General features: G+C 41.2%; 1 protein-coding gene across 1 annotated transcript; it reads right to left on the bottom strand.

Annotated features, from left to right (window-relative positions):
- Positions 1-2,752: 2,752 nt before the first annotated feature.
- On the bottom strand, positions 2,753-13,691 carry LOC128500947 (sulfhydryl oxidase 1-like). The gene is made up of 12 exons (XM_053470321.1): positions 13,451-13,691; positions 13,239-13,339; positions 12,934-12,982; positions 11,760-11,856; positions 11,466-11,556; positions 9,562-9,707; positions 9,338-9,472; positions 8,996-9,125; positions 7,421-7,543; positions 7,181-7,334; positions 4,671-4,847; positions 2,753-3,668 (listed from the first exon to the last, which is right to left on the bottom strand). The coding sequence occupies exons 1-12, from the start codon at positions 13,689-13,691 to the stop codon at positions 2,950-2,952; spliced, it is 2,163 nt and encodes a 720-aa protein (XP_053326296.1). The 3' UTR covers positions 2,753-2,949.
- Between the last annotated feature and the right edge of the window lie 717 nt (positions 13,692-14,408).

The raw sequence follows: 14,408 nt of genomic DNA, 5'->3' as shown, positions 1-14,408 counted from the left end.
TAACCTCTTCAGCAATCTAGTGTGTAAGTAGCAAGGAGCAGGTCACTGATAGGTTCATTATTGGACTAATTAATAGTTATAGGAGTGTGAGCACCCCCCCCCCCCCATGTATGTACATGTATGCCAAAGTCAGCAGGCCATATATGGTAAAATAACTTAAAATAACTTGAAAAAATGCCAATTTAGCTGAAAGGAAAGGATCCGTTAAACAAATGCTATTTGCTTCACTGATCTCTGAAATAAAATGCTGGTTCTTTCTATCAGACAGATGTCCCATTTTGTCTTCCTTTTCATTGGCATAGGGGGTCCAGGTCTTCCGGAATAGTTTTCCATTACCGCAATCTGATAGGGGCCTAAACACGGAGCTTTCTATGCTGTTATACTCATACTTACCCAAGAGGTCCTAAGGTTTGCAAGACGTTGGAACAACAGAGTTTATGCATTCCTTCGTCCGAGGAGTTATTATTTTTCCTCCTTTTTTTTAAGGAGAGTAAACAGATACATTGCCAGTATGTGAAAATTGCTCTTCAAGGAACAGTCAGCGTGATTTTTACTGTTGTGGTAGCAAATCACTTGCTGATGTCAAATCGCTGGCCTTGGTCCAGCAGAAGAAGCAGTCAGCTAGGATGTGAAGCAATAACTGCCAATAAAGTTGACACTACTCAACAAACATTGACATCACAAGAATTATTTCCCATGCGGGGCAAAGATAAGAATAAACTCATGCAGGGTGGATTTACATCCTGGTAACATCCACTACCGGGGCATCCCATTCATCCCAAATACCATGAAAACAAGACGTTTCTTCTGCAATCATTACCCTATAGCAATCATTACCCTATAGATTCATATAGTGATGGGGCTCACAGAATTGGCGTGGGCTGCTTGGGTATCCAAAGATCATCCGAATGCTTCGGAAACCCGCTAATTGCATAGGATGGAGGGGAAAGAGCAAATACAAAAACCGATGTGCCGCTTACTAGAATTGATGGTTAATATAAATACAATGTCACATTAAATGACCTTGAACTCTGAAGATGTAGACTGCTGTGAGATGCACCCCCCCCCCTAGATGCCACTCATGGCTTGTCTGGGAGAGAAGGAACTCCCCCCCATCCATTAACAGAATTATACTCAGGGCCAGAAGAGCACAGAACCAGGAGGGTGACAAAAAGCACACTACAGAACACCCGCACCATGCCGAGCATGCACTATGATACGAAGCTTTTTCTTTTACATATTAAGAGCTGTCAGCAAAAAAAAGATAGAAGAGCATAACTGGCTTAACCTCTTAAACACCAGAGAAGTTTAGGTAGGGTTTGTAACCCATCATTGCAACCATTAAACACAAGCTCGTTTTCAATCACTGCTTTTCTCTTTTCCAGAATAAAATCAGCATGCAGAACAGCAAATCGGATTGAGCTCCTGCCTCCTAATAGAGTTGATTAGCAGCCGCTAGGTTATCCCTGTGTATCCACAGCAGAGCAAGAGCAGGATTACCCAGGATAGCTCGTTCTCTAATACCATCCAATTGGTTACATGAGGATTTAACAGATGGGCTCCCCAATGTGAGTAAACAGCCCGCTCCCCCAGCAAGCAGATTACGAGGGCCAGAGATATGACTAGTACAGACAGCTGGCGCAGTGACATAAGGGAAGCCACCGTAACTAACACAGATTGCTACAGCGGCAAAAAGGGACACTATCCTAGTTAAGGGCACCGAAGGACATGTACGGATCGGAGACCGATACCAATGACAGAGGAGAGAGGGATAGTGTAGCTGTCCACAATTTAAGTTGATGAAAGGGTAGAGACATAATAAAGGTAAAACATCTATAATTATATACAAAGCTACATTATATGTCTATTACTGGCTCACCAGTGGTAAGCTAACTGCCCATATAAGCTCAATATTCAGTCTAAGTGGATAAAGTGACATAGCTAATAAGTTGGTGATTGCAAAATCACATACTGGCAACCAAAACTTATTTTTAATTAAGCATTATAACTTCCGAATGCAGATGACCCAACATACACTTACAATGCGGGTTACCAGATCCATCGCTAAATCTGATAAACACAGAAAGTGGGTCACTTTTCACTGCACTGCAAAGTGCTGCTCATTTGCCTGGCACTGAAAGGGTAAATTCCGTAATGTTTACATCTGCCTGAAAATCATCAAACTCTTTTTAAACCTGACACGGCAAAAATGTTTAATGAATAATAAAATTAAATACACAGACAGTAAATGATATTCCACGGGCCAGACTAGGCTTGTATAATTGATCTAATTATTGGTAGTCCACCCACACCCATGTTTAAATATAAACCGTAATCTGACTTGGCAAATACAGTATGTGCCCAAGGCATTCTCTTGGACATCTTTAGAAAAGCATTTATTTATGCAATGAAACAGTACTTGGAATTTATGCATTGTGTTAGCAGATTTCAAGCACATGCATAGATCAAAAGACCATCAGACACCATTGTTACGGCTCTGCATTCCTTGGGTCCTTTGCATGTAGCCCTGTAAGCACAAATACTATTTTCTGTAAAACTACTTATGCATATAAGGATTTGTCCCTATATTACGTATGCTATGTGGATCAAATTATGAGAAAAATGTCAAGGGAATAAAAAAATTGATCAACGAAATTCAGCTGTCAAAGTTTAACCTTAAGAACCAGTTATTCAAACAAATTGATACGTATGTCAATAACGGCGCAAACCACGAATAATAAAAACACAGAAACAACTTAACAACTATTTATTAAACTTTAAGGTATCAGTTAAGCTGACACAACTAGTAAAACATCTATTTGGGCCTAGGATGGACAACCCATGATAGCATAGAAATCCAATGGGTTTAAAGGCACTTTAAAAACATGTAACAGTTCTCTCTCCAAAATACAGAACAGATTGTATTGTTCTGGTTGGAGAAAGTCCACTTCACACTTGCAGATATGAGCACCGTTGTCGGGGGCAGCGTGTCCTGAGACTCATGTAAAGGTACATGGCAAGGAGACACATGCTGGAAAGGAAATAGAGAACCACGCACAGGCTGATGTCCAAACGAGAGAAGCCAACCTCCAGCATCTTCACCCAACGGCCTTTCCTATTCACCTCCCCACGCTCCACCACCACACCAATAAGGTAATTGGCGTCTACTCCTCTCTTTAGTGACCGATCTCTCACAGCAGCTTCATTGAACTCTGCATCACGAGGTTCTACAAGGGTTTTTGGATGTAGAGCATGGTTTCCCTTGTGCAGGCTGGAGTCCTTAAGAGATCTGCTTAGAAACATATTAGGTCCATATGAGTTTTTGTCATATGCATCGCTCTTTTCTTCATCGTCATCTTCTCTCGGATCATCAAGCGTGTTCTCGGTGTCATCACGGTTCTGGATTATTTCAGACTTCTTCTCCTCATCCGTAACATCTCTCTTATCCCTTTTTTGGGTTGCATTGTGTGCCTTTTTCTGTTTTTCCAGCAGCACTTCCTCATCTTCCAGATACTCATCTGCTAGATTTTTTTTGCCAAAATGAGCTTTCAGGAAATCTAGAACGCTGGGGAGGTTCCAGGACATATCTGCTTTGGACTGGCAGAGCGGGCAAAGCGCTGCAGTAGGCCACTGCACCTTCGGAAAGGCTGGATCTTCACTCTGTGCACCTTTGAAACAGATAGAGATGGGTGAGCAGTCACAAGCAAACACAACCTATTATTTAGCAAGCCAAGCATTTCTAAAACTCTTGTTACCGCATTACAACAAAGTAATTGTTTATTATAACTCTGTTTCAAGCATCGATCCAAAGACACAATAATATAAAAATGTTATATATATATAGGCTTCAGTTTTAGATGGAGTCGATGCTTGATAACAACCAGAAAGGGTTGAGAAGTTAAATAAAGGTTACTAGAATTTTGCTATCAACAAGTCCAGGGGTTCTTATTTGTCCTCAATGAAATACAAGTATAATTATAGAAATGTATAAACTTTTATAAGTGCTAATTAGAAAAATGTTGTTATTTAAGACCATTTAAAAGTCATCAACGAATGACAGAATTAAAAAAAAATATAAACCCCATAAATTATTTGAATAGTCCTACAGATGCAGTAATAAGTTAACGTAGATAGGCCTTTTGTGGTCATAATGGTCAGGGGTCAGTAGGTGGCGCTATAATAACAAATAATTTTCAAAGAAAAATAAAATGGTATCAATAACTTGTCCTTTAAAGGCGAAGAAGGACATTTTCCCCCAAAAAGCTATTTAAGGGTCAAAAAAACCTGTGATTATTCTATTAGTGATATATATGAGAATACCACAATGTAAAAATAAATTATACAAAAAATTATGAGCGTTAAAAAAGTTTTTAAAATTTTTCTATAACAAGAATAAAATAACTCTGGCTGTAAAAGGGAAAAAACTTAAATTGCTTAATTTTCCAGATCCAGTGTATACATGAAATATGGGTTTCTAACTCATACCGAATCTGTTTATATGTTTATTTGGTGTCCTGAACTATAAAGTGTAAGATTTTGGAAATTAGACAAGCAAGCTTTAAGCAACACCACTGAAAAAAGAAGATTTCACATAAAGAACTGCTAAATTCTTAATCCCACCGGATATGGAACAGCAATCGGGATGTGAAACAGAGCGCGTTCTCCCTCACCTGCCAATCTCTTATTCACACGGTTGTGTCTTTCCCACAGCCACACGATGGCTTCATCCAAAGAGCGGACGTTGCGCATGGACTCTTGGGCCATACGTTCAAAATGCTGGGCGCATTCTCTGCAGCCGAAGAAATGCTGGACGTAGCCACGCATCGCTAACAGGACCTCACTGGGAGCTGCAAACACAGAAGAAAAACGCATGAGAGGCGATACATGAATCACATTCCAATTACTATATGCTTACGCAGCCACTGGCAGTGAAATGGTGTACTAAGAATAGAGGGATCCACGAAATCAAGCTAACCAAAAACTGCAACTGAGTCGTTAAATAAAATGTCAAATATTTAAAATGATCGAACAATTAAAGCGGAGCTGTCTCCTACCCGCCAAATCACAAGCACAAGACTTTTAGGGCAGATGTGCAGCCTGATTCCAATTGGGCCACATTTTAAAAATCATAGCGATTCGTTGACATTTTAAAAAGTAATGAAAATGTTCTAGAAACAATGAAGCCACTCGTGATCCACTGCAAGCAACACATTTAAATGAATCTGTACTCTCTGCTAATTGAACTCCTAGCAAATGTATAGATCAAGCTCGTCTAAAGTTTTAGGATGACGATCAGCTTTTAGCCACAATTCTTTCTGATCTTTCAAAAGTATATAACGCCGGCAACTGCTTACACTGCAGAGGGGATTGTGGGTGCCTACTGACAAACACATATAGCTAAAGCCTTGATACAACTAACTTTTTTTACCTATACATTTGCCAGCAAAGTAACTTGCAAGACGTGTGGACGACAGCTGCAGGTCTTAAAATTAAAGCCAATACAATAAGATAACCGGACTCTGCTTACTGCTTACTCTGCAATGTATTTAATATACATTGCAGAGTAAGCAGTAAGCAGAGTCCGGTTATCTTCATATAAGACTTTCCGTAAAAAAAAAAATATATATATATATATATATATATATATATATTCTTTCCTAATCTAATATCCAATTGAAATATTTTTATATATTCCAAAAAAATATGGCATGCCGCTTTCCTTCCTTTATTCTTCCATATAAAACGTGTTACCAGTATTAGCAGACTATGAATAAGAGAGTCAGCAGCAATGTAATTATAATGGTTTGCATTAGGTAAAGAAATCGGGGTAATATATGTAATCAAATGCAATTCATTCTACTAAGCCAGAAGATAATTACATCATTTCATTTAAAAAGATCCTTTTTAATGGCATTAAGCATAGAAAATTGTTCTGGAATAGGTTGTCCGTTTTAGGATTATATTTTTGTCTAAATACTTTACGGCTGGTAGCAGCCACTTAAACCCGAAATCCTTTTTAAAGTTGATCGTTTTCTTTTGATTTTTACGTCTGCGTTAAATCACATTGGAGGTTTTAAAGGAATACTTAATGTACATCGATCACCGAGCAGGGCAAAACGGAGCGGTTCAATAAATGTTAAGGATCCGCAGCGCAATAATGCGCTTTGAGTGGAATCGGAACGGCGGCATAAACAAATGATCCTCGAAGAACGAGTCCGACAGAAGACGGATAGATTTACTGATCACAAACTTTTGACCTGTTCATAGAACTGAGAAGTCTCCCTTTGCCCATCCCAGCTATTTGCCATTGAGGACACGTGTTTGGCTGAACATATCCCCCGACACATGATTTATTTACCGCCAGTCAGCTCCAGTTCTGGCTTGGTGAATATCAGAATTGGCGGTCCAACAAGACCCCCATAAGAATGTGTAGAAACTTTCTTGCTGCAGCTTCTCTTTAAGGTCAATTTTTTACATTTTAAAGTACATTAATATACATTCTCCTTTGGTGAGGCTGTCCGGGACATTAAACCTTCCCTGAAATGCTCTTTTTATGAACATTTATAAAGAAATGTAGAATTTTACAGCAGAGAGGAACACATTAGGTTTTTGGACTTATGTTCACGATTGCCTCATCCCTATCCCACGCACGCTTTAAATACTCCCAATGTATTAACGTCCACATTACGCTTCTTCACCACCCTGTTACCTAAACATTTTCTAACATAACAACCCTAAACGATCCTCTAAATGTGGCATTCTATGACTTTGTCTCCAAAACAGAAGACATATCTTTGAGAAATATATTTGGTTCCAGCAATTATATTGGGATAAAAAAATCTCCCAGGAATTTAGCTTTGGACAAGCAACTAAAATGCAATTATTCAGATATGAATGCATAACACACTGTATAAAAAATACATAAAAAAGTAAAAAACTGTAGATTTCAATAGGAAAGGGTTATTTTTCTCTAAAAAAAATTGTGTCCCGTTTATGAAATACATAAAATATATGGTGATGGGACATCTAACCGCGTTATACATTCTCACGTTCAGGTTCCTTGAAAGGTGAGTGACCCAAAAAATATTTTAGGGGTAACAAAAAAAATGTGTTATCTGTAAAATATGTATGAATAAACTGGATTAAGAATGCTATGAGAAGGTGTTCTGGCTGCACTTACCGGGTCTAATTCTTCCCAGGGTTGCTACTTCAGATGCCTGGACTGTTAGAACGTGGAAAAGGGTCCAGAGGGAACACGGAAAGCCACGGAATTGGGGCTTGGAACCCTGACATCCAACATAGCGCACATCCGATGACAGAACAGCTTTCTGGGCCTTGGGATGGAGAAACATTTGTAAGTGGCTAGAAAATTATTATAGCTCAATGTAAGTTACAGGTCAGAAGAATTTGGGGTTCTTACCTGATTTTTGTTGTTGAGAACATCCTCAAAATCCTTGTATGAGACTTTGGTTTTAGCGCGGGCGCGCAGCCAGGAATTAGCAGAGTTCAGTAATGTACGCAGATACGGACGGGCAGGGAAGTACTGGAAAAAAGAAAATTCATAAAACATAACGTCTCATAACAAACAGGGAGTATATAGTTACAGAAAGCCAGGGAACCAACTCCACCAAAGCCTTTCTTTACCTTAATATCTCGTCAAACAAGTGTTGTGTGTATTGTGAGTCACACATTAGGTGATCGGTGTTGAGAGGAAGAAGTGTACACTATCGCCCCAGAACTTTGTTCCACATACCACTAAAACATTTCTAAACAAAAACACGACATCTAGCGTTTTCAGACGCGTTCATTGAGGTCTCATAAGGGCAATAATCTTTTTTCATCGAGTCTTCCAGCTACCCACCACAACCCAGGAGAGAAAAACTTTGGGAAATGCAACACTGCACAACGGTAAAAGGGATTGCAGCGCATCACAAAACAATTCTCATCTAACCATCTCATTATTCTTTACTAGGTATAAAGCACCATGGCACTCTGCATTGCTTGAAGGCTGATGTGTAAAGTTTTTTATGCTGGGTTTCCAATCTTTAATCCAGTTGCAGGCATGCGATATAATGTGTTTTCCCCAGATTGTGTCTCATATCAGAAATTGTGTATTTTTGGGGAAGAGAAATGTTTTTGAGAACATACAGTAAAACACTGCCCTCCGGTGGCCATTACAAGAAATTCTAATGGCTGCGGCTAATACCAGGGATCCACATCAGTCACTCGGTTTACCCATTGAAAGATGCACCCTCATCGCAGGATACAGGAATTTAACACTTGCTTGACACATTTAAACATACTTAGACCGGGTTATCCGAAACATTGCTATGAAGTGAAGTGTACTTCGTAAGACGGTGTCATTTTTACCAGCGTAGGTGCCACGTTCAGCAAAACACGTACTCGAGAAAACAATTCCTTACAGTAAGATACGGAATTCACCAACAAGCAAAGGGTTAGATGTTAGCTTTTGGAATATATATGTTTTTAATTTATATAAATGCTGGTATACGATTCATTTGAGGAGAGGTGCGATTTTAGAGTCAACAAAGGGTTTTTAACAAAGCAATTTTATGAACATTTCTTAAAATGAAAGCAAAAAATTATAGGGAAACGCTTTTTCAGAACCCAGATTTCTAGAATAATTAAATACTGTGCGATACACCAAAGTACATACTCTGAAAAACACACACCTTAAATCAATACACTTATCTAACCGCTCCACCTAGAACCATGTCAACCCTCTAAAGGTCTACAGGATAACCAAACAGCCCTGAGCAAAATATCCCGCAGCTTCTAAAACGCAGAAGGACGTATTCACTAAACTGTGGTTTGCATCCAGACAGACCAACCACAGGCAATTTCTCCTGCAAGAACGGGCATTGTAATGCATCGTGAAACTCTTGGGGAAATCTTGCTGTTTTAATATGCATTGAGCTGCTAATTCCATTAGCAATTGAGCAACATGTTTAATGTTTAAACAACATCAACTTACCTTTCTCAGCACATTGATGAAATTGGAGAGAGCCTTAAGTCGCTCCCCATCCAAGGTCGCGAATCGAGCAACCTCCACCCTCAAGGAATAGTGAAGAGCCGACTCAAGATCTGCCATGTACACCTTGGCGCTAGAAAAAAGTATGGAAAAGATATAAGTATCCTGGAAAACTCCAGAATATGGCGGTTCAGGTCGGCATTCAGAAAAAATGAATGCTTAGTACACAGAGCATGACAATATTAAAAAAGTATGCTGGGGGTTACAAGAACAACAGGTAAAGCAGGTATTAGATAAGAAATACTAGACAGAGGACCTAAGTGAGATAAAGAGGATTTCCTTTACCTGTCGGCCTGTCTCTTCGGTGATTCAGTAGCTACGAGAGATGTCTCCGACCATCCGATGAGAGCGTGTTTTCCCCTCTGCACTCCGGGTAGTGAACGCAGGAATTTGGTATACGCCGAGCGAGTCTCTTCCCCACTAACAGAGAGACCCAGAAAAGGTCAAGAACAAACTACTTAAAACAGAGATAAGAGGGAAAAAAACAACCAAGGCAGGAGAATACTCACAGGTTAATTCTGCTGGTAGATCCGTTCTTAGAAATCAAAAAACCAGCGGGGAATGAAGATACGTTGAACTTCTCCACCAAGTCAGTTTGGTCTTTAACTACCCTGCGTACCGAGACGCCTTCGTACTGAACCATATCCAGAGCCACCTGTAATGACAGATCGGGGAGCTCAGACTCGCAAACGATTCCTTTCAATAAACATTAGCTGGAAACAAGCTGCTCGTAGATCAATGGGTTCTCGCGTGGTTTCAATTAGCCTGCACCCAGGAGGTTAGCGTATTAAACCCAACAGTACTTTACATCAACCCCAGCTACGGGCTCTGTGATTCACTGCCAGCCAAACGCTCTACAGCTGTTTGAGATCCGCACCGTCTGCGGCTGGCTTAGGATCATAGGATCTACAGTCAATATTAACCTATACCGCTGCTAGTATGAAAGCATAGTGAACAAATATAAATATGGGTCATGAACAGGAGCAGGGCCGGCCTTAGGAGTGTGCGACTTGTGTGGCCGCACAGGGCGCCATGGCAACAGGGGCGCCTGCCCGGGACTTAAATTAAAGCATCGTTTTTTTTTGTTTTTTTTTTAACTTTATTTAACATCCTCCATATTAAATAAAGTAGTTTTAACTTTATTTAACATGGAGGATGTTAAATAAAGTTAAAACAAACAAAAAAAACGATGTTTCAATTTAAGTCCCGGGCAGGGGCGCCGAGCGGTTGCTCGTGAAGTTTTCAGCGACCGCTCGGCGCCCCTCACTCTCCGTGACTCTGTCGTGAAGCTGTGAAGCGCGCACCGCGGCAGATCGGGAAGACGGACGCCTCCCGCTTCCACTGTAGGACTCCGGCAACGAGGTAAGTAAGGATAGGGAGAAGGGGCAGAGGGAGGGGGCAGTGAGGGGGGGCAGTGAGAAGGGGCAGGGGGGGAGGAAGTGAGAAGGGACAGGGGAGGAGGCAGTGAGAAGGGGCAGAGGGAGGGCGTCAGAGGAGTAGTCCGCACAGGGCGTCAGAACACTTAAGGCCGGCTCTGAACAGGAGCATGCATATAGCAAAGGCAGGTTCTCAGCGGAATGTACACACTACCCTTCCCTGCGCAAATATCTTTACTTTTACTTTGTTTAACCCAAGAAGGAGTATTCTTCTAGAAATTAGGCTACGCTTTCTGTTTTTTGAATTTTGTTATATGCCGTTATTTTTGTCAATAAAGTACAAACATTTAAAGGCATATACCACTTTTTCTAAATCTTTTTGGTAAATTTGGCATGTTGAACCCAAAGTGACCATATAAAAATAAATATTATTTTGAAAGCAGAGAATATAGTTTATTTTTTCATGCACGCTTGCATATTTATGTGTTTAGCTACATCCCCAGACTACCGAAAAACGATAGATTTGTCTTCTAGTTAGGGAATTACAGCGTCGGGGCATGTCCATATCATGCAGCCATTAATAAAGAGTCTAATGCAGAAATCTGGCACATAATTGTAAAAAAAACGTGGACTGTAATCATTTATTTGCAAGTAATTTCTTTTTTTTTTTACTTTCAGTGTCAATTTCAATCTGCAACCATTCACCAATATTAATTTCCTACTAATGGAATGACACCCATACACCGTAATATAATAACAATAAAAAAGTAGAGCTCTTGTTCTACCTGAACAGCTCCAATTGTTTCCATGTTAATAATTGTCCAGAGTAGACAAGGTGTTTCAAAAATACTAATATAGCTTGAGGTTTCATGTTAGGAAATCTTTTCACTAGCTTTAATCTTTAGAGCATCATCCATAAACATTTGACATCTCTAAATTATGGAGATTAGTAGAAAAAGTTACTGAAGGCTCTTTAAAGGCTTGAGAAGTATGAGACATTTCGGTTATAGAGATATATATAGATATATATTCCTTACCTCTCTACCCATGTACATCTTGGCATCCTCAAATATCACAGCCAGATAAGTCTCATTGTTGTTTGCGAAGAACTGCTCCAACTCGGGGGCGCTGAAAGAGATCACTCAATCAAACATTGCATTCATCGAAGGTCCGCACCACATGTTTAGAGAACGCAACACTTGTCTGATTTAGGGTATCTGATTAACCACAAGTACCAGACGGTTGCACAGTGGCAGGTGGCGAGACATATTAAACGCTCTCTCCTGACTTGGAAACAGTTATAGTTACAGTGTAACCTATCCTTACATTACCTGATTGGTTCCAAAGGAGGACACGCTGGTGGTGGGGACTCCTTCTGCTCTTCCAGTCTATCGATGATGTGCTGTCTGATTTCTTGTACAGACGAAGCTGAGGAGAGTGGACATGAAACAAACCGGATTCAGTAAAACGAGGTACGCAGTCTGACCGTACGATCGTTAGTACACTTTACCCGCGTCTACCATCACGAAATACAAGGTAACAGAAAAAACCAACAGCCATGCCAAGAAATAAATACTAGAAGGGGATTAATAGAAAGAGAAACAAATACAGAGAAGTCTCAGGTTGCTTAGAGCAGTATTGTTCTAAAGAGATGCTGCGGTGCTCCCAAATTAATGCACATTTTTACAAGCTCTTACTTTACAGCATTTTTTCCACACACACATTATATATATATATATATATATATATATATATATATATATATAAATTAAATCTAATGTACAAGTAGTGTAAGCTGTCTCAAAAATGGGCACATATGAAATTGCAAAGATTTTCTCGAAGGAAATCTAATGAAGGGAATTTGTCACCTAAGCAGGGTAACAACGTGAATCAAAACTATCTATACAGCAGAATGCTAAATAAGTGTGTGACACCTCGTAAATCAAGGGGGTAAAAGGCTGTAAATTTGCTGGATACATCCCCTTTTGGGAGATCACCAAGTGGTGCTAAATCCTGATCAGGTATTCTTCAGGACAGCAATCCATTTGCATGTGAAGCTTTATGATAATAGCATGCATAGGGGCCGGTTCGGACATATTCCCAATTCATTTCTCTTTGATTTGTAAAGCCATTTGCACCGTGTAGGCCGCCCTGTATGCTCCACACCATCTGTATGTACGGATCGGGTACAGAGCTCCTTCAGGGAAACTGCCGATTCACTTGAACTCAAAAATTTGGGATGTGCCTAAAAACCTGCTTCTTTTACTGAAACAATATGTATTTTTGGTAGGATTAACCGTGACTATTTAAGCTAATTCCTATAATAAACAGATCATATAAAGTAGAGCGACAAACAACAAAAGAGTATTAGACACGGAGACAGACTTGGTAGGAATCCAGAGGAAAAGGATATAATGAAAGACATTTTTTTCCCCCATAAGATAAACAAAGCAAGATTGTACAGACATTCAGAAAATAATTGGGGAAAGGATTTAGTTACCATACCTGGAACTCGTACACCCTCCGAAGGACTTCCTGCAAACGCTTTAAAGAACTGGAAAAATAAACAAGACATTTACTGATTTGCACAGATTGTGTAAGAATGTCGAGGGACAGACGGGACGGACGGACAGACAGACAGACGGGATGGGACAGACAGACGGGACAGGCAGGCAGACGAGACAGAGCATGGTTCTCAAAAGAACGTATAGGGAGGCACAGTGAAAATAAAGAATACTGAGAAACAAACGAACAGCTGTATATAATGAAAGGACAGAACAAAAATGAACCGCCACGTTATAGAACATTACCTGAACTGTGGGGTACCCAGTAACCCCAAATTCGTTACAGGTATCCCTGTTTGACTCCTCTGCACAGTCTAGTACAGCCAGGTATACTGCCGGTCTCCAATCTATGAAAAATAAACACAGGTACCTTTTAGAAAATATACACTAATTGTTTGGGGAAAAAGGTCAAAGGGTCATAAGTATATGGAGGATCATTTCCACGGCCGGCTGCTCACCTTGCACATCCCGAGCCAGCGCACTCCAGGTCGGTCTGAACGCCGCGCAGTGTCCGCACCAGGAAGCATAAAACTCGGCGAGCCAGGAGCTGTTGGACCCGAGCAGGAGAGAACGGGTCGCCCCGGCCAGGGACACCAATGGCTCATCCGGGGAATAGAGACCGCCCCGAACCTGGGACACCGCGACCGCGAGAATGAACACTGCCGCTACGGACACGCTCCAGCATCCCGGGCCCGGCATCATTCAGGACACCGGGCCGGGAAGAAATCACCGGGGGTGAAGAGTCTGAGATCCGCCCTGTAAACACTGCGAGGAAGAAACAGACTGTGAACCCAAAACGGTAAACGAAGCACCGCTTGGCGTCCCTACATTGTGACATCATCATCGCTCCTGTGACAACACCGCTAGACTGTCCTACTGAGAGACCGCTGGGGTAAATACACCAGCCCTGTGCCCAGGCCAATAGACTGCTGGGGTAAAAACACCATGACACCAGCCCTGTGCCCAGGCTAATAGACTGCTGGGGTAAATACACCATGACACCAGCCCTGTGCCCAGGCTAATAGACTGCTTGGGTAAATACACCATGACACCAGCCCTGTGCCCAGGCTAGTAGACCGCTGGGGTAAATACACCGTGACACCAGCCCTGTACCCAGGCTAATAGACTGCTGGGGTAAATACACCATGACACCAGCCCTGTGCCCAGGCTAATAGACTGCTGGGGTAAATACACCAGCCCTGTGCCCAGGCTAATAGACTGCTGGGGTAAATACACCATGACACCAGCCCTGTGCCCAGGCTAATAGACCGCTGGGGTAAATACACCAGCCCTGTGCCCAGGCTAATAGACTGCTGGGGTAAATACACCATGACACCAGCCCTGTGCCCAGACTAATAGACTGCTGGGGTAAATACACCATGACACCAGCCCTGTGCCCAGGCTAATAGACTGCTG

Source organism: Spea bombifrons, chromosome 6 (assembly GCF_027358695.1).
Source record: "Spea bombifrons isolate aSpeBom1 chromosome 6, aSpeBom1.2.pri, whole genome shotgun sequence".
Lineage (NCBI taxonomy): Eukaryota > Metazoa > Chordata > Amphibia > Anura > Pelobatidae > Spea > Spea bombifrons.
The sequence above is the reverse complement of the archived record's forward strand: the minus strand, read 5'-3'. Positions and strand labels throughout refer to the sequence as shown.

Excerpts from the sequence above, each read along its gene's own strand:
- LOC128500947 (XM_053470321.1), bottom strand. The coding sequence starts at position 13,691 with ATGCCGGGCCCGGGATGCTGGAGCGTGTCCGTAGCGGCAGTGTTCATT. Across the intron at positions 9,473-9,561 it reads TCTACCAGCAGAATTAACCT|TGGGGAAGAGACTCGCTCGG; the intron begins GTGAGTATTCTC and ends TCTCTCTGTTAG. Across the intron at positions 7,335-7,420 it reads TTCTCAACAACAAAAATCAG|GCCCAGAAAGCTGTTCTGTC; the intron begins GTAAGAACCCCA and ends CTCCATCCCAAG.